Raw genomic sequence first — 12,306 nt, 5'->3', positions numbered from 1 at the left:
ACTGATGTATAACTCACTATTTCCTATAAGTTACTGTCATAATAAGTGACAAGTTGAGGAATAGAACAGAATTATCTTTATATGATCTTGGTAGAGGGGCAACTGGGTCCAACATATTTGCTGGCAGCACCTGAAGCTGCCCACAGCCACCCGCTGGCCAGCTCTTTGTGCCCTGCTCTGGGCATCTTCTCTTCCAGCCCTGCCTCACTCCCTCAGTTTTTCATTGTTACTGACCTGAGGACCTGGGAGGCCAGCAGGTGATGAAGGAGTATGTTCTCATGGCTCCTAAGATATAGGATGGAGAATAAGGTAAGAATACTAAAGATGGAAGAGGAAGAGAGCTCAAGAGAGTTGGCTTAAATAAAGGTAGAAGGTAGACTTTTGACAGCACAGATATTTCCTTCCCTTAGCCCCCTCACCACCACGATCGGAACCTTCCATCTGTTAGATTCTGTTCAACCAGGGGCTCAGATGACCATAGATTTGGATTCCACAGGGTCACTGTATATTCAGAAGCTAGCATGATGCAGATGAATTGCCTATCAGTGAACCAACTGGGAGAGAGTATTGAAGAGTAACCTTGATACCAACTCTAGGAATCTAAAAACTATCCTCTGCTTCAGGACACATTTTCTCTCCAGCCTACCCGCCTCTTAGCCACTTCCTCATCACCTTCTTTCCCTTCATGCGAAACTTTTAAGAAATTATCCTATGTTCACCCTCTTTCTTTTGTTGAATTACATGTGCTTAATATTTGAGCATCAAGTGTATATCATTCACAAATGAAGCATATTTGTGTCATTTAAAGAGCAATAAAACAAATACCATGTACTAGCTTTAAGAACTAAAACATTACAACTCAGAAGTGTCCTGACAGCCCCTTTATTGTCATCCTACTGTTCTTACCCCCAGTATTCTCTTGCTTTCCTTAAAAATAATTTAATCTGAAAACCACTTATTCTGTGAGCTAACAAAGAATCATTTTACTAAATCAGAATTGGATAATCAGAGATCTTTCCCAGTTATCTGGCTGTACTAATAATTTCAAGAATACAGCCAATAGAGGTGCAGATGGATCAGAGAGAGGTCTGGTATATCCCTTGTGACTCCCCAGGTCCTTTCTTCATGATTCAGACATGTGCTTTCTGACCTGGAACAACAGACAAAGTCTCTAAGTGAGGTTCACAAGGTCATCTCACCCAGCAAGGAGCATTTAGTTAGGAAACATCTCTACTTCATGCCCCAGAGGGTCATGGCTCACAAATCCATAATTCTGGGTTTACTTACTGTATGTAATCCATAGCCAGGGACATCCTGCTAAGGGTATTCCAGAAATAAGCACTCTCAGCAATTATCTTTAGTCTATTTGTTAGGTAGTTTGTTAATTCGCATATTTATGGTAGGTGAGGCAGGTCCTCACATGCTTGTGTTCTTTCCCCAGAAACATCTTTCTTGTAAGATGAGTGAAAGCATCATCAGCCAGATGCTTTAGTTCCTTCTTCTCAGTCTGCCCCTAAACAATGTATTATTGAATTTTGTCTGTTTTCAAACTTTTAATAAACAGAATCGTATCTTTTGACTCTTTCTAGAATATGCCCTTTTGCTCAACAGTTTTGAGACATGTTCTGTGTTGATATGTGGGTAACAGTTTGTTCATTTTCACTGCTGATGAATGTATCACAATTTATTTATCTGCTCTGCTCTGAACAGATGTTAGATGGTTTATATTTTTGTTGCCTTGACAAACAATGCTGCTGCGAGAGTTCTTGTACTTCCCTTTGTGTGTATGTGTGTGTGTGTGTGTGTGTGCGCGCGCGCGCGCGCGCATGCAGTAGTTAAGATGTTTAGGTATCAGTTTTATTCATGCTTCATCAAAATATTTAGAAGTTTTTCTTCCTTCTCTAAGCCCTGGAAATGTTTAAGTGACATTTCATATTCTGGTCTTTGATGGCTTATTAGAATTCTCTTGGGAAATTACGTGGGCCTGTGATGTTAAATATATATGTGTGTGTGGTGAGGACAGTGAGGGAAGATTTTTGGTAACTTTATTTTTTTCTGCGGAACTTGGTCTGTTTAAACTTCCTATTGTCACAGGATCAATTCTGCTAAATTACATTTTCTAGGAAATTATCCATTTCATCTGGATTTTAAAATTCCTTAGTAAAGGAATTTTTATTAGTCTGTTATGAATATTTTAAATTTCTTCTCTTTTAGTAATCTTCCTTTTGTTATTCTTACTTTGTGTGTTTGTGACTTCTCCTTCTTTTCCCCTCCAGATTAACTAATGGTTTGTCTATTTTGTTGATTTTTTTCAAGCAATAATTCTAATTTTTATATGAATTGCACTGCTTTTCTGTTTTGTAACCCAATGTTTTGCTGTTATCTTTATAAATTCCTTTTATTTTCTTTGAGTTTACCTTGTTGTTTTTTTGGATTTTTCAGTTGAGTAATTGATTTCTTTTCATCTTTTAACCATCATTGCATTCCTGTAATACAATCCATTTGGTAATGATTTATTTTTTTATTTTATTTTATTTTATTTTTTGAGACGGAGTTTCACTGTTGCCCAGGCTGGAGTGCAATGGCGCGATCTCGGCTCACTGCAACCTGCGCTTCCCGGGTTCAAGCGATTCTCTTGCCTTAGCCTCCCAAGTAGCTGGGATTACAGGCATGCGCTACCACGCCCGGCTGATTTTGTATTTTTAGTACAGACAGGGTTTCTCCATGTTGGTCAGGCTGGTCTGGAACTCCCAACCTCAGGTGATCTGCCTACCTCACTCCCAAAGTGCTGGGATTACAGGCGTGAGCCACCGCGCCTGGCCAGTGATGTGTTCTTTTTAAAAAGGTGCTGTTGGAATTCTGGTTGGTATTAATTTATTGAAAATGTTTGTATTAGTATTCACAAGTAAGATTAGTGTGTAGCAGCTAGCTCCTCTGCACCCCATCCCTGCCACCTCCCCTTCCTCTTCCTTTGTTGTATGCTGTGTTTGTCAGTTTGAGCATCACTGTTACACTAGCATCATAAAGGAATTCCTGACCACTCCTGCACGTTGTGCCTTGTTGCTGTGTGTCCAGATGTCTCCGGGGTGTCTCTCTGATTGCTCCCCCTTAGTGTCTTCCCTGGATCCTCTGTTTCTCACACCTCCCTTTCAGTGTTGACGTGTCCTTATCAGACCTCCTGTCTGTCTGTGTTGTCTTCCTATATTCATCCCAGTGAAGTCAGCAGCCTTGGGGGCTCATCACTATCTTGACTCCATGCTTTCTTCTGGGGCCCATGGCTGGTTGCCTCTCTACCTTCCTTTTTCTATGCCTGCTTGCCATCTTGTATTTCATTCATGTACTTGGAGACCACTATATGTGACATATTCTGCTAGGGGTCTAAATACAGAGATAAAAGATCTGTACCTGCCCCCAAAGAACCTCCATCCTTTAGTCTAAGGCAAGTAGGTAGCCGATTCCTCTAGGAGAGGATGGTGCAGAGGACTTAGAATGTGCCAAGGAAGCTCTGACTAGATCTGACATGACCACCTGAAAACCACACATGAAATGCAACCAGCCCCAAATGAACCCTTTATTTTCCTTCCACAACAAAAACAAAAATTCTGAACGGACTCTTCACGTCTCCACCTCTGCAACCAGTGGTGTTTCCCAAGTTACAAGCCCAGAGCTATGCTGGACTCCTTTCTCTTTGCTGTGTCCCCATATTTAGGAGTTTGATTGCTGAAAACTGTGCTTTTTCTCCATTCCTGTGATCATTTCCTTAGCTCTGGCCCTCGTCGTTTCTTGCCTGAAGTATTGCACGATCTTCCTATTCATTTGTTTGTCTATTACTTTGTTTATTCAACAAAAGTTCATTGAGTACCTGCTGTGTGCCAGGCACTATTCTAGCCCTGGTGACCCAGCACATCAGACAAGACCACTGCCCTGAGGGGACACATACTCTAATGAGGTGCAGACAGTGATCAAGAACGTTCATAAGCAGAGGATCTGAGATTGCAAACATGTCTATGAAGAAAAGAGATGGTATGAGGTGGGGGCCAGAAAGTGAGGCAGCAGCAAGGGAGGAAGGCCTGTCTGAGATGATGGCCTGACGAAAGACAGTGAATGAGGGAGAGCATTGGAGGAGGTCAAGCATGGCAGGTGTCAGGGGTTGAAAGGAGGCTGGGTGACTGCAGGGGTGGGGCCTGGAGAGCAGCATGTTCAGAGCCTGGGGACATTGAGATCCCATGAGGGCCATCTCCCCGTTCCAAACTCCCACCAGCTGCAAGCAAGGTGATCCTCCTGAAAGTCAAATCTCATTATGCTGTTCTCCCCTTTAAGAAAACGAATGAATGAATGACTGAGCTTTTCATGACCAGCAAGATGAAACCAAAATTCCTTGAGTTGGTACAAGGGCCCTCCATACTCCGAGGCCTTCATGCCTCTGTGGCCTCGTCTCCACCATTCCCAAGATATGTCTGAAGTTTCAACCACACTCAACTTCTCCTGTTTTTGAACATGAAAGTCAGGTTCTTTGGGGAACTTTCCTTTATCCTTTCTATTTCTTTGTCTGGAGTGTTTTTCCTTCCTGTTCTCAAGTTATCAAACTCCTACTCCTCCTGCTGCAGTCACTTCAGATGTCATCTCTTTCCCTAAGGCTCCTTGGCAAGATGAAAGGGACTCCTGCTTCTTGTCCCCCTACTGCCATTCATAACTGATGAGAGGGTGCTGCCTTGTGTCCACACCTCTGATTTAACACTCCTCAGGACGTGCGACCTGTTTCCCTTTGAGCTACTCTAAGCCATGTGTCTTATACCTCTGTCTAGCCCCAAGGCCCAGCAGCACGGCTGCCCACAGCAGAAGTTCAGTAGGTGCTTGAATGAAGGTCTCCTTCAAATGTCACACATTTCATGATAGTGTCTATCAGGTGCTGAGTTGAATGAAGGAAGGATGCTATTCAGTTGGAAAGCAGTCACTTTAAGGGGCAGATGCCCTGTGTAATAACTCAAGCTGTGACACCTGAATCCTTTAGATAGCTGGCAGAGTTGGGATTTTTATTTCTTTTTGAAAGTTAATGCATCTAAAAAATATATTCACTGCCAAAAGACAACCAACATCACTATATGCAAGGGCAGCAACAAAGCCTACAAGCAGAACCAATATATATATATATATTTTTTTTTCACAAAAGACTGAATGTTCTCAAGCAGTTGCAGAGAGTTTGGTTAGGCTTATAGAATTCTTCCTAATAGAGAAGGACATCTGGTGGCTATTATGTCTTGGACTTGCTGGAACCAGGCCCAATTTCATGTAATTGAACTCCATTTCAGAAAGGTGATTTGATCCATGTTTAATTAAATTCATTTGAATTTGTATAGCTTCATATGATTTTTCACATACATAAATGGACAAAATGAAAAAGAAAATATTTTGTCAGATTATGTGTTCTAACTTTGGGTTCTGAAAATGTGTCCCTGTAAGGGGTCAAGCATCTTAAGGCTGAAGACTGGAGAGAACAAGAAATAACTATTACTGTTCAGAGAAATTAATAGGTCCAGTCTCTGAAGATTCTTCCTTGTCAGAGGTGATTGAGAGTATGTATCAGTTATCTCTTGCTGCATAACAGAACACCCCAGAACTTAGTGGTGTAAAACAACAATCCCTGCTCATGATTCTGTGGGTTAGGAATTTGAGCCTTATTCAACTGGGAAGTTTTCACTCAGCTGCAGTTGTCTAGTGGTTTGAGTGAGCTGAGTGGTCTAAGATGGCCTTAGTTTATCTACTCGGCCTGGCATTTGATACTGGCTATTGGCTGGGTCGTGTGTCTTCAACAGCTTAGCCCACATTTCTTCCCATGATAGCAGCATTTCAAAAAGGCAAATCCCAATGCATAAACACTTTTCAAGCTTCTGTGTGCATCATGTTTGTTGATGTTCCATTGGCCAAAGCAGGCCACATTGTTGAACTTTCATGGGGGATGAGCACATCACAGTCTGTATTCTTCTCTATATTTTGTGTATGTTTGAGAATTTCCACAGTACAAAGTTAAAAAAAAAACTGTTCAAGCATTAAAAACAGAACTACCATATGATCCAGCAATCCCGCCTCTGGATATTCATCAAAAAGAATTGAAATCAGGATTTTGGAGAGATATTGGTACTCCCATGTTTGTTGCAGCACTAGTCACAATAGCCAAGGTGTGGAACCAACTGAAATTGAAATGTCTAATGATGGATGAATCAATAAAGAAAATGTAGTATATACATGCAATGGAATATTATTCAGTCTTAAGAAGGAAATCTTGACATTTCCTACAACTTGGATGAACTTGGAGGACATTTTGCTAAGTGAAATGGGCCAATCACAGAAGGACAAATACTGCATGTTTTCACTTATATGAGGTATCTAAGGTAGACTCACAGAAGCAGAGAGTAAGATGGCCATCACCAGGGGCTAAGGAGAGGGAGTGAAGGAGAGTTGCCTATCAGCAAGCGTAAAGTTTTAGTAATGCAAGATGAATAAGTTGTAGAAATGTGTTATAACACATCATCCCTCTAGTTAACAATATTGTATCGTACACTTAGAATCTGATAAAAGAATAGATCTCATGTTGAATGTTTTTACTACAATAAATAAAAAGGAAACATTTCTTAAGAATGTTCAGATCATTCAGTGGCCTCAAAGACTGGTAGAAGTGGTTATAGATGTCACCTTAAGTTGCCCCTAACTGCTTTCTTGGTTACTTGGGGATGTGTAAGCTGTCAGGGCTGGATTCTGGACCCTACTTGCTCCTTGCCCAAGTTTTTAGTTTACAAAGAGCATTCTACATTTAATTAAAAGAGTTAGAGGTATTTGATGAGAGGTCCAACAAATGAATCACTCCATCACTTGGGACAGCGTTAGAGGTCTTTCAGGACTGGCTCTATCTTACTTTGTGTTCCCACGGAGGTTACTCATTGCACTGTATTTGATTAGGTCTGACTCTTACCACAGATCCTGAATAAGCCTTGGGTTAAAAGCCGTACTCTCTAGGTGTTTTCTAGCTCCCAGTGTTCGTGACTCTAAGCAGTAGTACTCAGTAGAACCGAAAGCATTTGGAAATGCCACCGTAGCCTTGCATGTGTAAACAAAGTCTCTCCCTGTCATCACTGGGCGTTGGTGACTCTAGAATTCTTATTATAAAAACAAAACCATGAGCAAACAGCAGCCTCCAACTTCTTGTTACGTTGTCCATGACTGCCAAGGATGAGGGCTGCCCTTGAGTCTACCAAGATTCTGTGGCTCATTTGCTCCCTCCATGCACTCTTCTTGTTTTAAGTAGCTTGGTGTTTTGTCAATTATCTGAACTTCAGAAAGCCCTAACTGCATTCCATGTTGTGGTGTTGCCTTGATAATTTTTCCAGATTTTTCTTGTCCTTCAAACTTTCTGGTGATCTCTACCTTCGTTGACAAAGGGCAGTTAAAGTGGGTTTCACTTCATGCACACTGTGTGCCTCTCTGAAAGGACTTGTGAGTAGAACGTTACTTGATCCTTGGATCTCTGAGGTTAGACAAGGAATTAGAAATATCTGAATTCTACTTTAGCCCCTAATCTTATCATTCCAAATGTGTGCTTAATAAGAAGCAGAATCAACACATCAGGTCAGAATAAGTTCAAATGGTCTAGAATTTTTATATATAGAAATGAAAAAAACATTGGCTAGAAACACTTAAAAATGTTGTCCTTTGTTAGGTATGTGGTTGTTCTCAAACTTTTCCCCACAGAATGTCATTTAAAGTTTTAAAGTTGAGATGACATACGTGCTTAACTAAACGCTTAATTTCTTTTTAGTTCTTGCGGTTACAGTGCAGAAGGAGACTCCTAGGAAACAGAATTCCCAATGAGATTTTGTAAAGATAGAGCTTTAGATTAACTTTTATCAATTCTTGCCTCAAACCTCCCAAAATTATGTTCGGTAAATTCTAGGGGAATAAAACAGTCAAAAGTTTGTTAAATTATCTTCACGTATAAGAGTTTGTCATAAGATCTATCTGGCATGTAGACAGAAGAGATTTTGTGAAAACTTGAGCTGGTGGAAACAGGGTAGGGCAGATAAGGGTGGATACACTCCTGGTAAACAGTTTGTGTATCTCAGGTGCTGATATGTCCCTGTGAACTGAGATGACAGTGGTTAACCTGGCCTTGCCTCAGCCAAGCTCACATGAGGGCAACTGATTTTGCAATAGCCAGGTTTTCTGCAGATAGGTGATGTTAAAGCCATATACTATGGTTAGCTATCTGAGTCTTTATATTCTCCATTCTCTCATATGGAAGGACTGGGTTGTGAAATGTGACTAAGAACACCCACAAGGCTGGAGAACTTGCATACTTGGGGACTTGGAACTGTGTGATTCCATGGTTGCCAAGTCAGAGAGATTGCTGGACTGAGTTGAGCCTGGCCCATCTGGGCTGTGAGGTGGCCCAACCCACCAGTTCTGTGTGATTAGGGAATTTATGGGCATATTGGGTCACTTCCTGTGAGAGCATGGGTAGGGGAAGGCAGTCATATTCATTGCGTACCACAGAGAAGGCCCTACCCTAGATGCTTTACACAAGTTACCTTTACGTAAGTGATTCTCATCACAAACCTGCAAGGGCAATTCTATTACCTTCATTTGGTGAGCCAGAGAGGGTACAAGTAATTTATGACAGGGCATACCTGGTTCATTAGTGGCACAGCCAGAATGCACACCAAGGTCTAGTTGACCCCAAAACTTGTATTGTTTCTACCGTCCAGTTTTAGAGAATGTAGGCATAGGCATGAAAATTAGAGGCCAGAGATAGAGTCCGTGGCTAGGAAGAGTGATCACGGATAAGGAGCAGAGCTGCATGCTAGACAAGAGGTGGAGGAGAGTTACTCAGAAGGACAGTTTTAATGTGAGGTGAGAAAGCCATGGAGTAAGATCCAGGACAGAGTGAGATTAAGAGATGGAAAAGCTGATCTTCTGCAGAGGGCACCACGTAGACATAGAGCTAAAAATATCCCTTGGAGAAAGGCAAAGGGTAAGAAAGAGTACCTGGGCCAGTTGGCTCACGTTTCCCCATGTAAGCCGGAGTGGCAAAGTGCAAGACAGTTATTTTTCTGCACAAATATGCATAACTCTTAGGAAACTTTAAAACAAATCTTTATTCTAGGAGTCGTCTTTTTCTGTTGTGTGTCTTTGTGACTTGTGTGTGCAAGCTTCTGGTAAAACTACAGGCTCCACCCCAAATCCTGACCCAGGCTACTGAGATAGCCTGATAGTATAGCAGCTGTCAGCCAAGATTTTGAAATTATACAGTACCTGATCTTGCACTAGTCCTCTTAGAAAGATTTATGGGTGAGGCCAGTTCCCATTCACCTGGATCTTGTGGCTCTGGCTACTTCTGGGCACCCTCTTTGGGAAAGCGAGCTCAAGACTGATTGGGAACCAACCACCACTAGGCTTCAGGAGGGATTCAGGCTCATGGAACAGAAAAGAGACAAGCGGGGGCAAGGAGAGATGAAGGCCCGGGAAATGGAAATGCTGGGGTACAGAGTTAGTTAGATCCCATCCGATTACAAAAATATTTCTCAGACTCACTGGTCATATTGGCTGCCCCTTTCATGTCTGTGATGGGAAGAACCCACAATGGCAGGCATCTTCCAGTGCCTTCCAGGCAAGTCCAGTTTGGCTTGGACACGTGTGGTTGTGAAGACCTGGCAGGGAAGCTGAGGCGTACAGTTTGGGAAGGCAGAGTTAAAAATCCCTATTAGGGCAATCCTGAAAAGGAGTCACACCCGAGGTCTGTGAAAGGATACCAAGCCTGACCTGCACTGGGCATGCTCTGCTTTTCCAGGTGGCGCTCAGGCACGAGGATGGCGATGAGACCGCGGAGCCACCCCCCAGTGGGTGCCGGGACCGGAGGAGGGCCAGCGTGTGTTCCAGTGGCGGGGGCGAGCACCGGGGCCTGGACCGCAGAAGGAGCCGCAGGCACTCAGTGCAGAGCATCAAGAGCACCCTGTCGGCCCCCAGCAGTCCCTGCTCCCAGTCAGCTCCCAGCTTCAAGCCCAGCCAAGTGCGAGATCTGCGTGAAAAGTAAGCATTAACTTGGCAGTGGAGAGGGGTGCAAGGATGCCATCCAAAAGAGAGCCCACAGGTGCCTGCCACTCTCCCTTCCCCGCTGGCCAGTTTGTCCCCCACCAACCCCGACCCCAGCATCGCTGTCTACCTCTTCTCAACCATTAAACCACCAGCCAAACATCTCAGGGGATTTCCCACACAGGGTGGCCCCTGGCCACTTTCACAGACTTGATCTTATTAATCCCAGGAACTGTTTTTCAGCTGTTTTTAAAAAGTATTATTTACTATCTCAGTTAATATCTGTTCAAAAAAGCTGTGTTTTGTCAAATGGAAAAGACTTCAAACACAAAACTTTGGCCTAGAAATAAATGGTATGCCACTGTAGCAATGTGAGTTTGGAAGAGTCTCGCAATACTCCTGACATTACAGGGATATCTCTGGGTTGGTTTTAGTTAAAGAGAAAAAAATCCATAGGAGTTTCCAAATAGCCGTCTCTGTATATTTCAGTACATACTAATTTCATCATTTAGTCTGAAACATTTTTATTGAGTGTACGTTAGAGGCCAGGACTACTCGAAGCCATGAAGATATATAAATAGAAAGGTATGATCTCTGTCCCTGTGCGCCTCACCTTTGGGCTGAGAGGAAGAATGAGAACGGTAAGATAGAAGAAAATGGAACGATTGGCAATCCTGTGAGGTATTACATGTATTTAAAGTATAAAATTTGACAAAATCTGCCAGACCCAGAGTGGCTCTATAGTATAGACGTACAACAAAAGGCTGGCCTGCCTGTTCCAGCGTCTGGATCCAGTTGTATCTTCCCAAATGAATGCTCTGAGGTCACTGGGATGAGGGACTTCAGGGTCCAGTCCCTGCCAGCCAAATCCACAGGGGCTGACTGACACATTCCCATCCTGCTGCCGATAGTCTGGAAGCAGAAAGTGCTCGTATCACTTGGCTGGATCATCCTCCCCCGCCAGAGATCCTCCTCGGAGTCAAATTTAGGTCACCAGGCTACATTATGAAGAAGAAAATCACTCAGAATAAGTTAGATGACCTTAAGAAAGAGTGATGAAGATATATCCCTCCTCTCCATCTCTAAGGGAATACCCCACCAGCACCAAGAGGTGCCCCAAACAATCTGATACCCATGGAATCATTTGAGCAGGACCCAGGCCATGCCTTCAGATGCCTGTTATCCCAAGAGGAGGAGGAAGGCATTGGTCTGAGATAGATGTGCAACCATGGTCCATGTTGACACCCCTCTTCTACCTCGTAACCCCAGATGCCCTCTCTCTACAGGCTTTTATGTTTGAGAGTCTGTGTAAAACAAGCTCTATTTTAGTGAAAAGAAGACCTAAACTTTTAAACATATTAAGGAACAACAATCTTTACCATGAGCATTGCATCTTGTGATCTAGAATCTTAAAGAAACTCAGCCAGTTCTCAAAGAAAAAGCCCTTGAAGCTCTCTTCCGGCTGGCTTGAGAAGTTAACATGAAGAGAGTTGAGGAAATTGTACACAATCATCTGAAAAAAAGCCTATTTATAAAACCACCCAAGATGCTGAGGGCAGGAACTAGGTGGACCTTGTCAGTAGTACTTGGTGTTCTCCTGCTCCGTCATGTTTGTTCCTTGTCTGTTTCTTGCTATTACACTTTTTGAGGATTCCTGTGTTGTGAGTTCAGACAACAATGCTTTGCAATAGGCTGGTAAGGATGATGATATGGAAGTGGACCATCCTGGGCGCGGTTCACAGTCTTGAAGTGCTGGGCTCGGTAGGATCTGAAACAGGAGGCCAGAGATGCCACTCTGAATGCTGTTTCCTTCATTCTTTTTGGAATTTCATTTTACTGGAATTATTACTTCAGCATTAATTTAGTGGCATTCGAGCAAAATATACTTTGCAGCTGGTAAGGACAGGTGACGTTTTGTCTATCTAGATTGATGATTGTGAAGTGACTTCTTTTATGAAGCCTGTTGGAGGGGTTTTGCCTGTGGCCCCAAAGTGATGGCATGATTTTGATGAGCCAGGAGTGAGATAGTGGGAAGGGGTGGTGAAATGCAGAATGGGATATGATTTCTTCCTGCATAGCTTAGTCACCTGCTCAACATCTGTGCCTCAAAACTACCTCAGAGTCAAGTGGCTCGTTATGTTCTGTCCCCTGCATACTTTGAAAGACACAGAAGCTGCCTCATGTACATAGATGCACATTGCTCTTCATCTCTGCAAACGCCCTGAC

The 12,306-nt window shown here is 43.0% G+C and overlaps 1 protein-coding gene across 1 annotated transcript in view; it reads left to right on the top strand.

Annotated features, from left to right (window-relative positions):
• The window catches only part of FHOD3 (formin homology 2 domain containing 3), a 237,779-nt gene that overhangs the window by 70,406 nt on the left and 155,067 nt on the right, over window positions 1–12,306 (top strand). Inside the window, exon 6 of the mRNA XM_011986117.1 lies at window positions 9,839–10,077. Coding sequence (XP_011841507.1) covers window positions 9,839–10,077 — 239 coding nt within the window. The remainder of the gene's footprint in view (window positions 1–9,838; window positions 10,078–12,306) is intronic.

This window comes from Mandrillus leucophaeus, unplaced genomic scaffold (genome assembly GCF_000951045.1).
Source record: "Mandrillus leucophaeus isolate KB7577 unplaced genomic scaffold, Mleu.le_1.0 Scaffold294, whole genome shotgun sequence".
Classification (NCBI taxonomy): domain Eukaryota; kingdom Metazoa; phylum Chordata; class Mammalia; order Primates; family Cercopithecidae; genus Mandrillus; species Mandrillus leucophaeus.
This window is presented reverse-complemented; position numbering and strand designations above follow the sequence as displayed.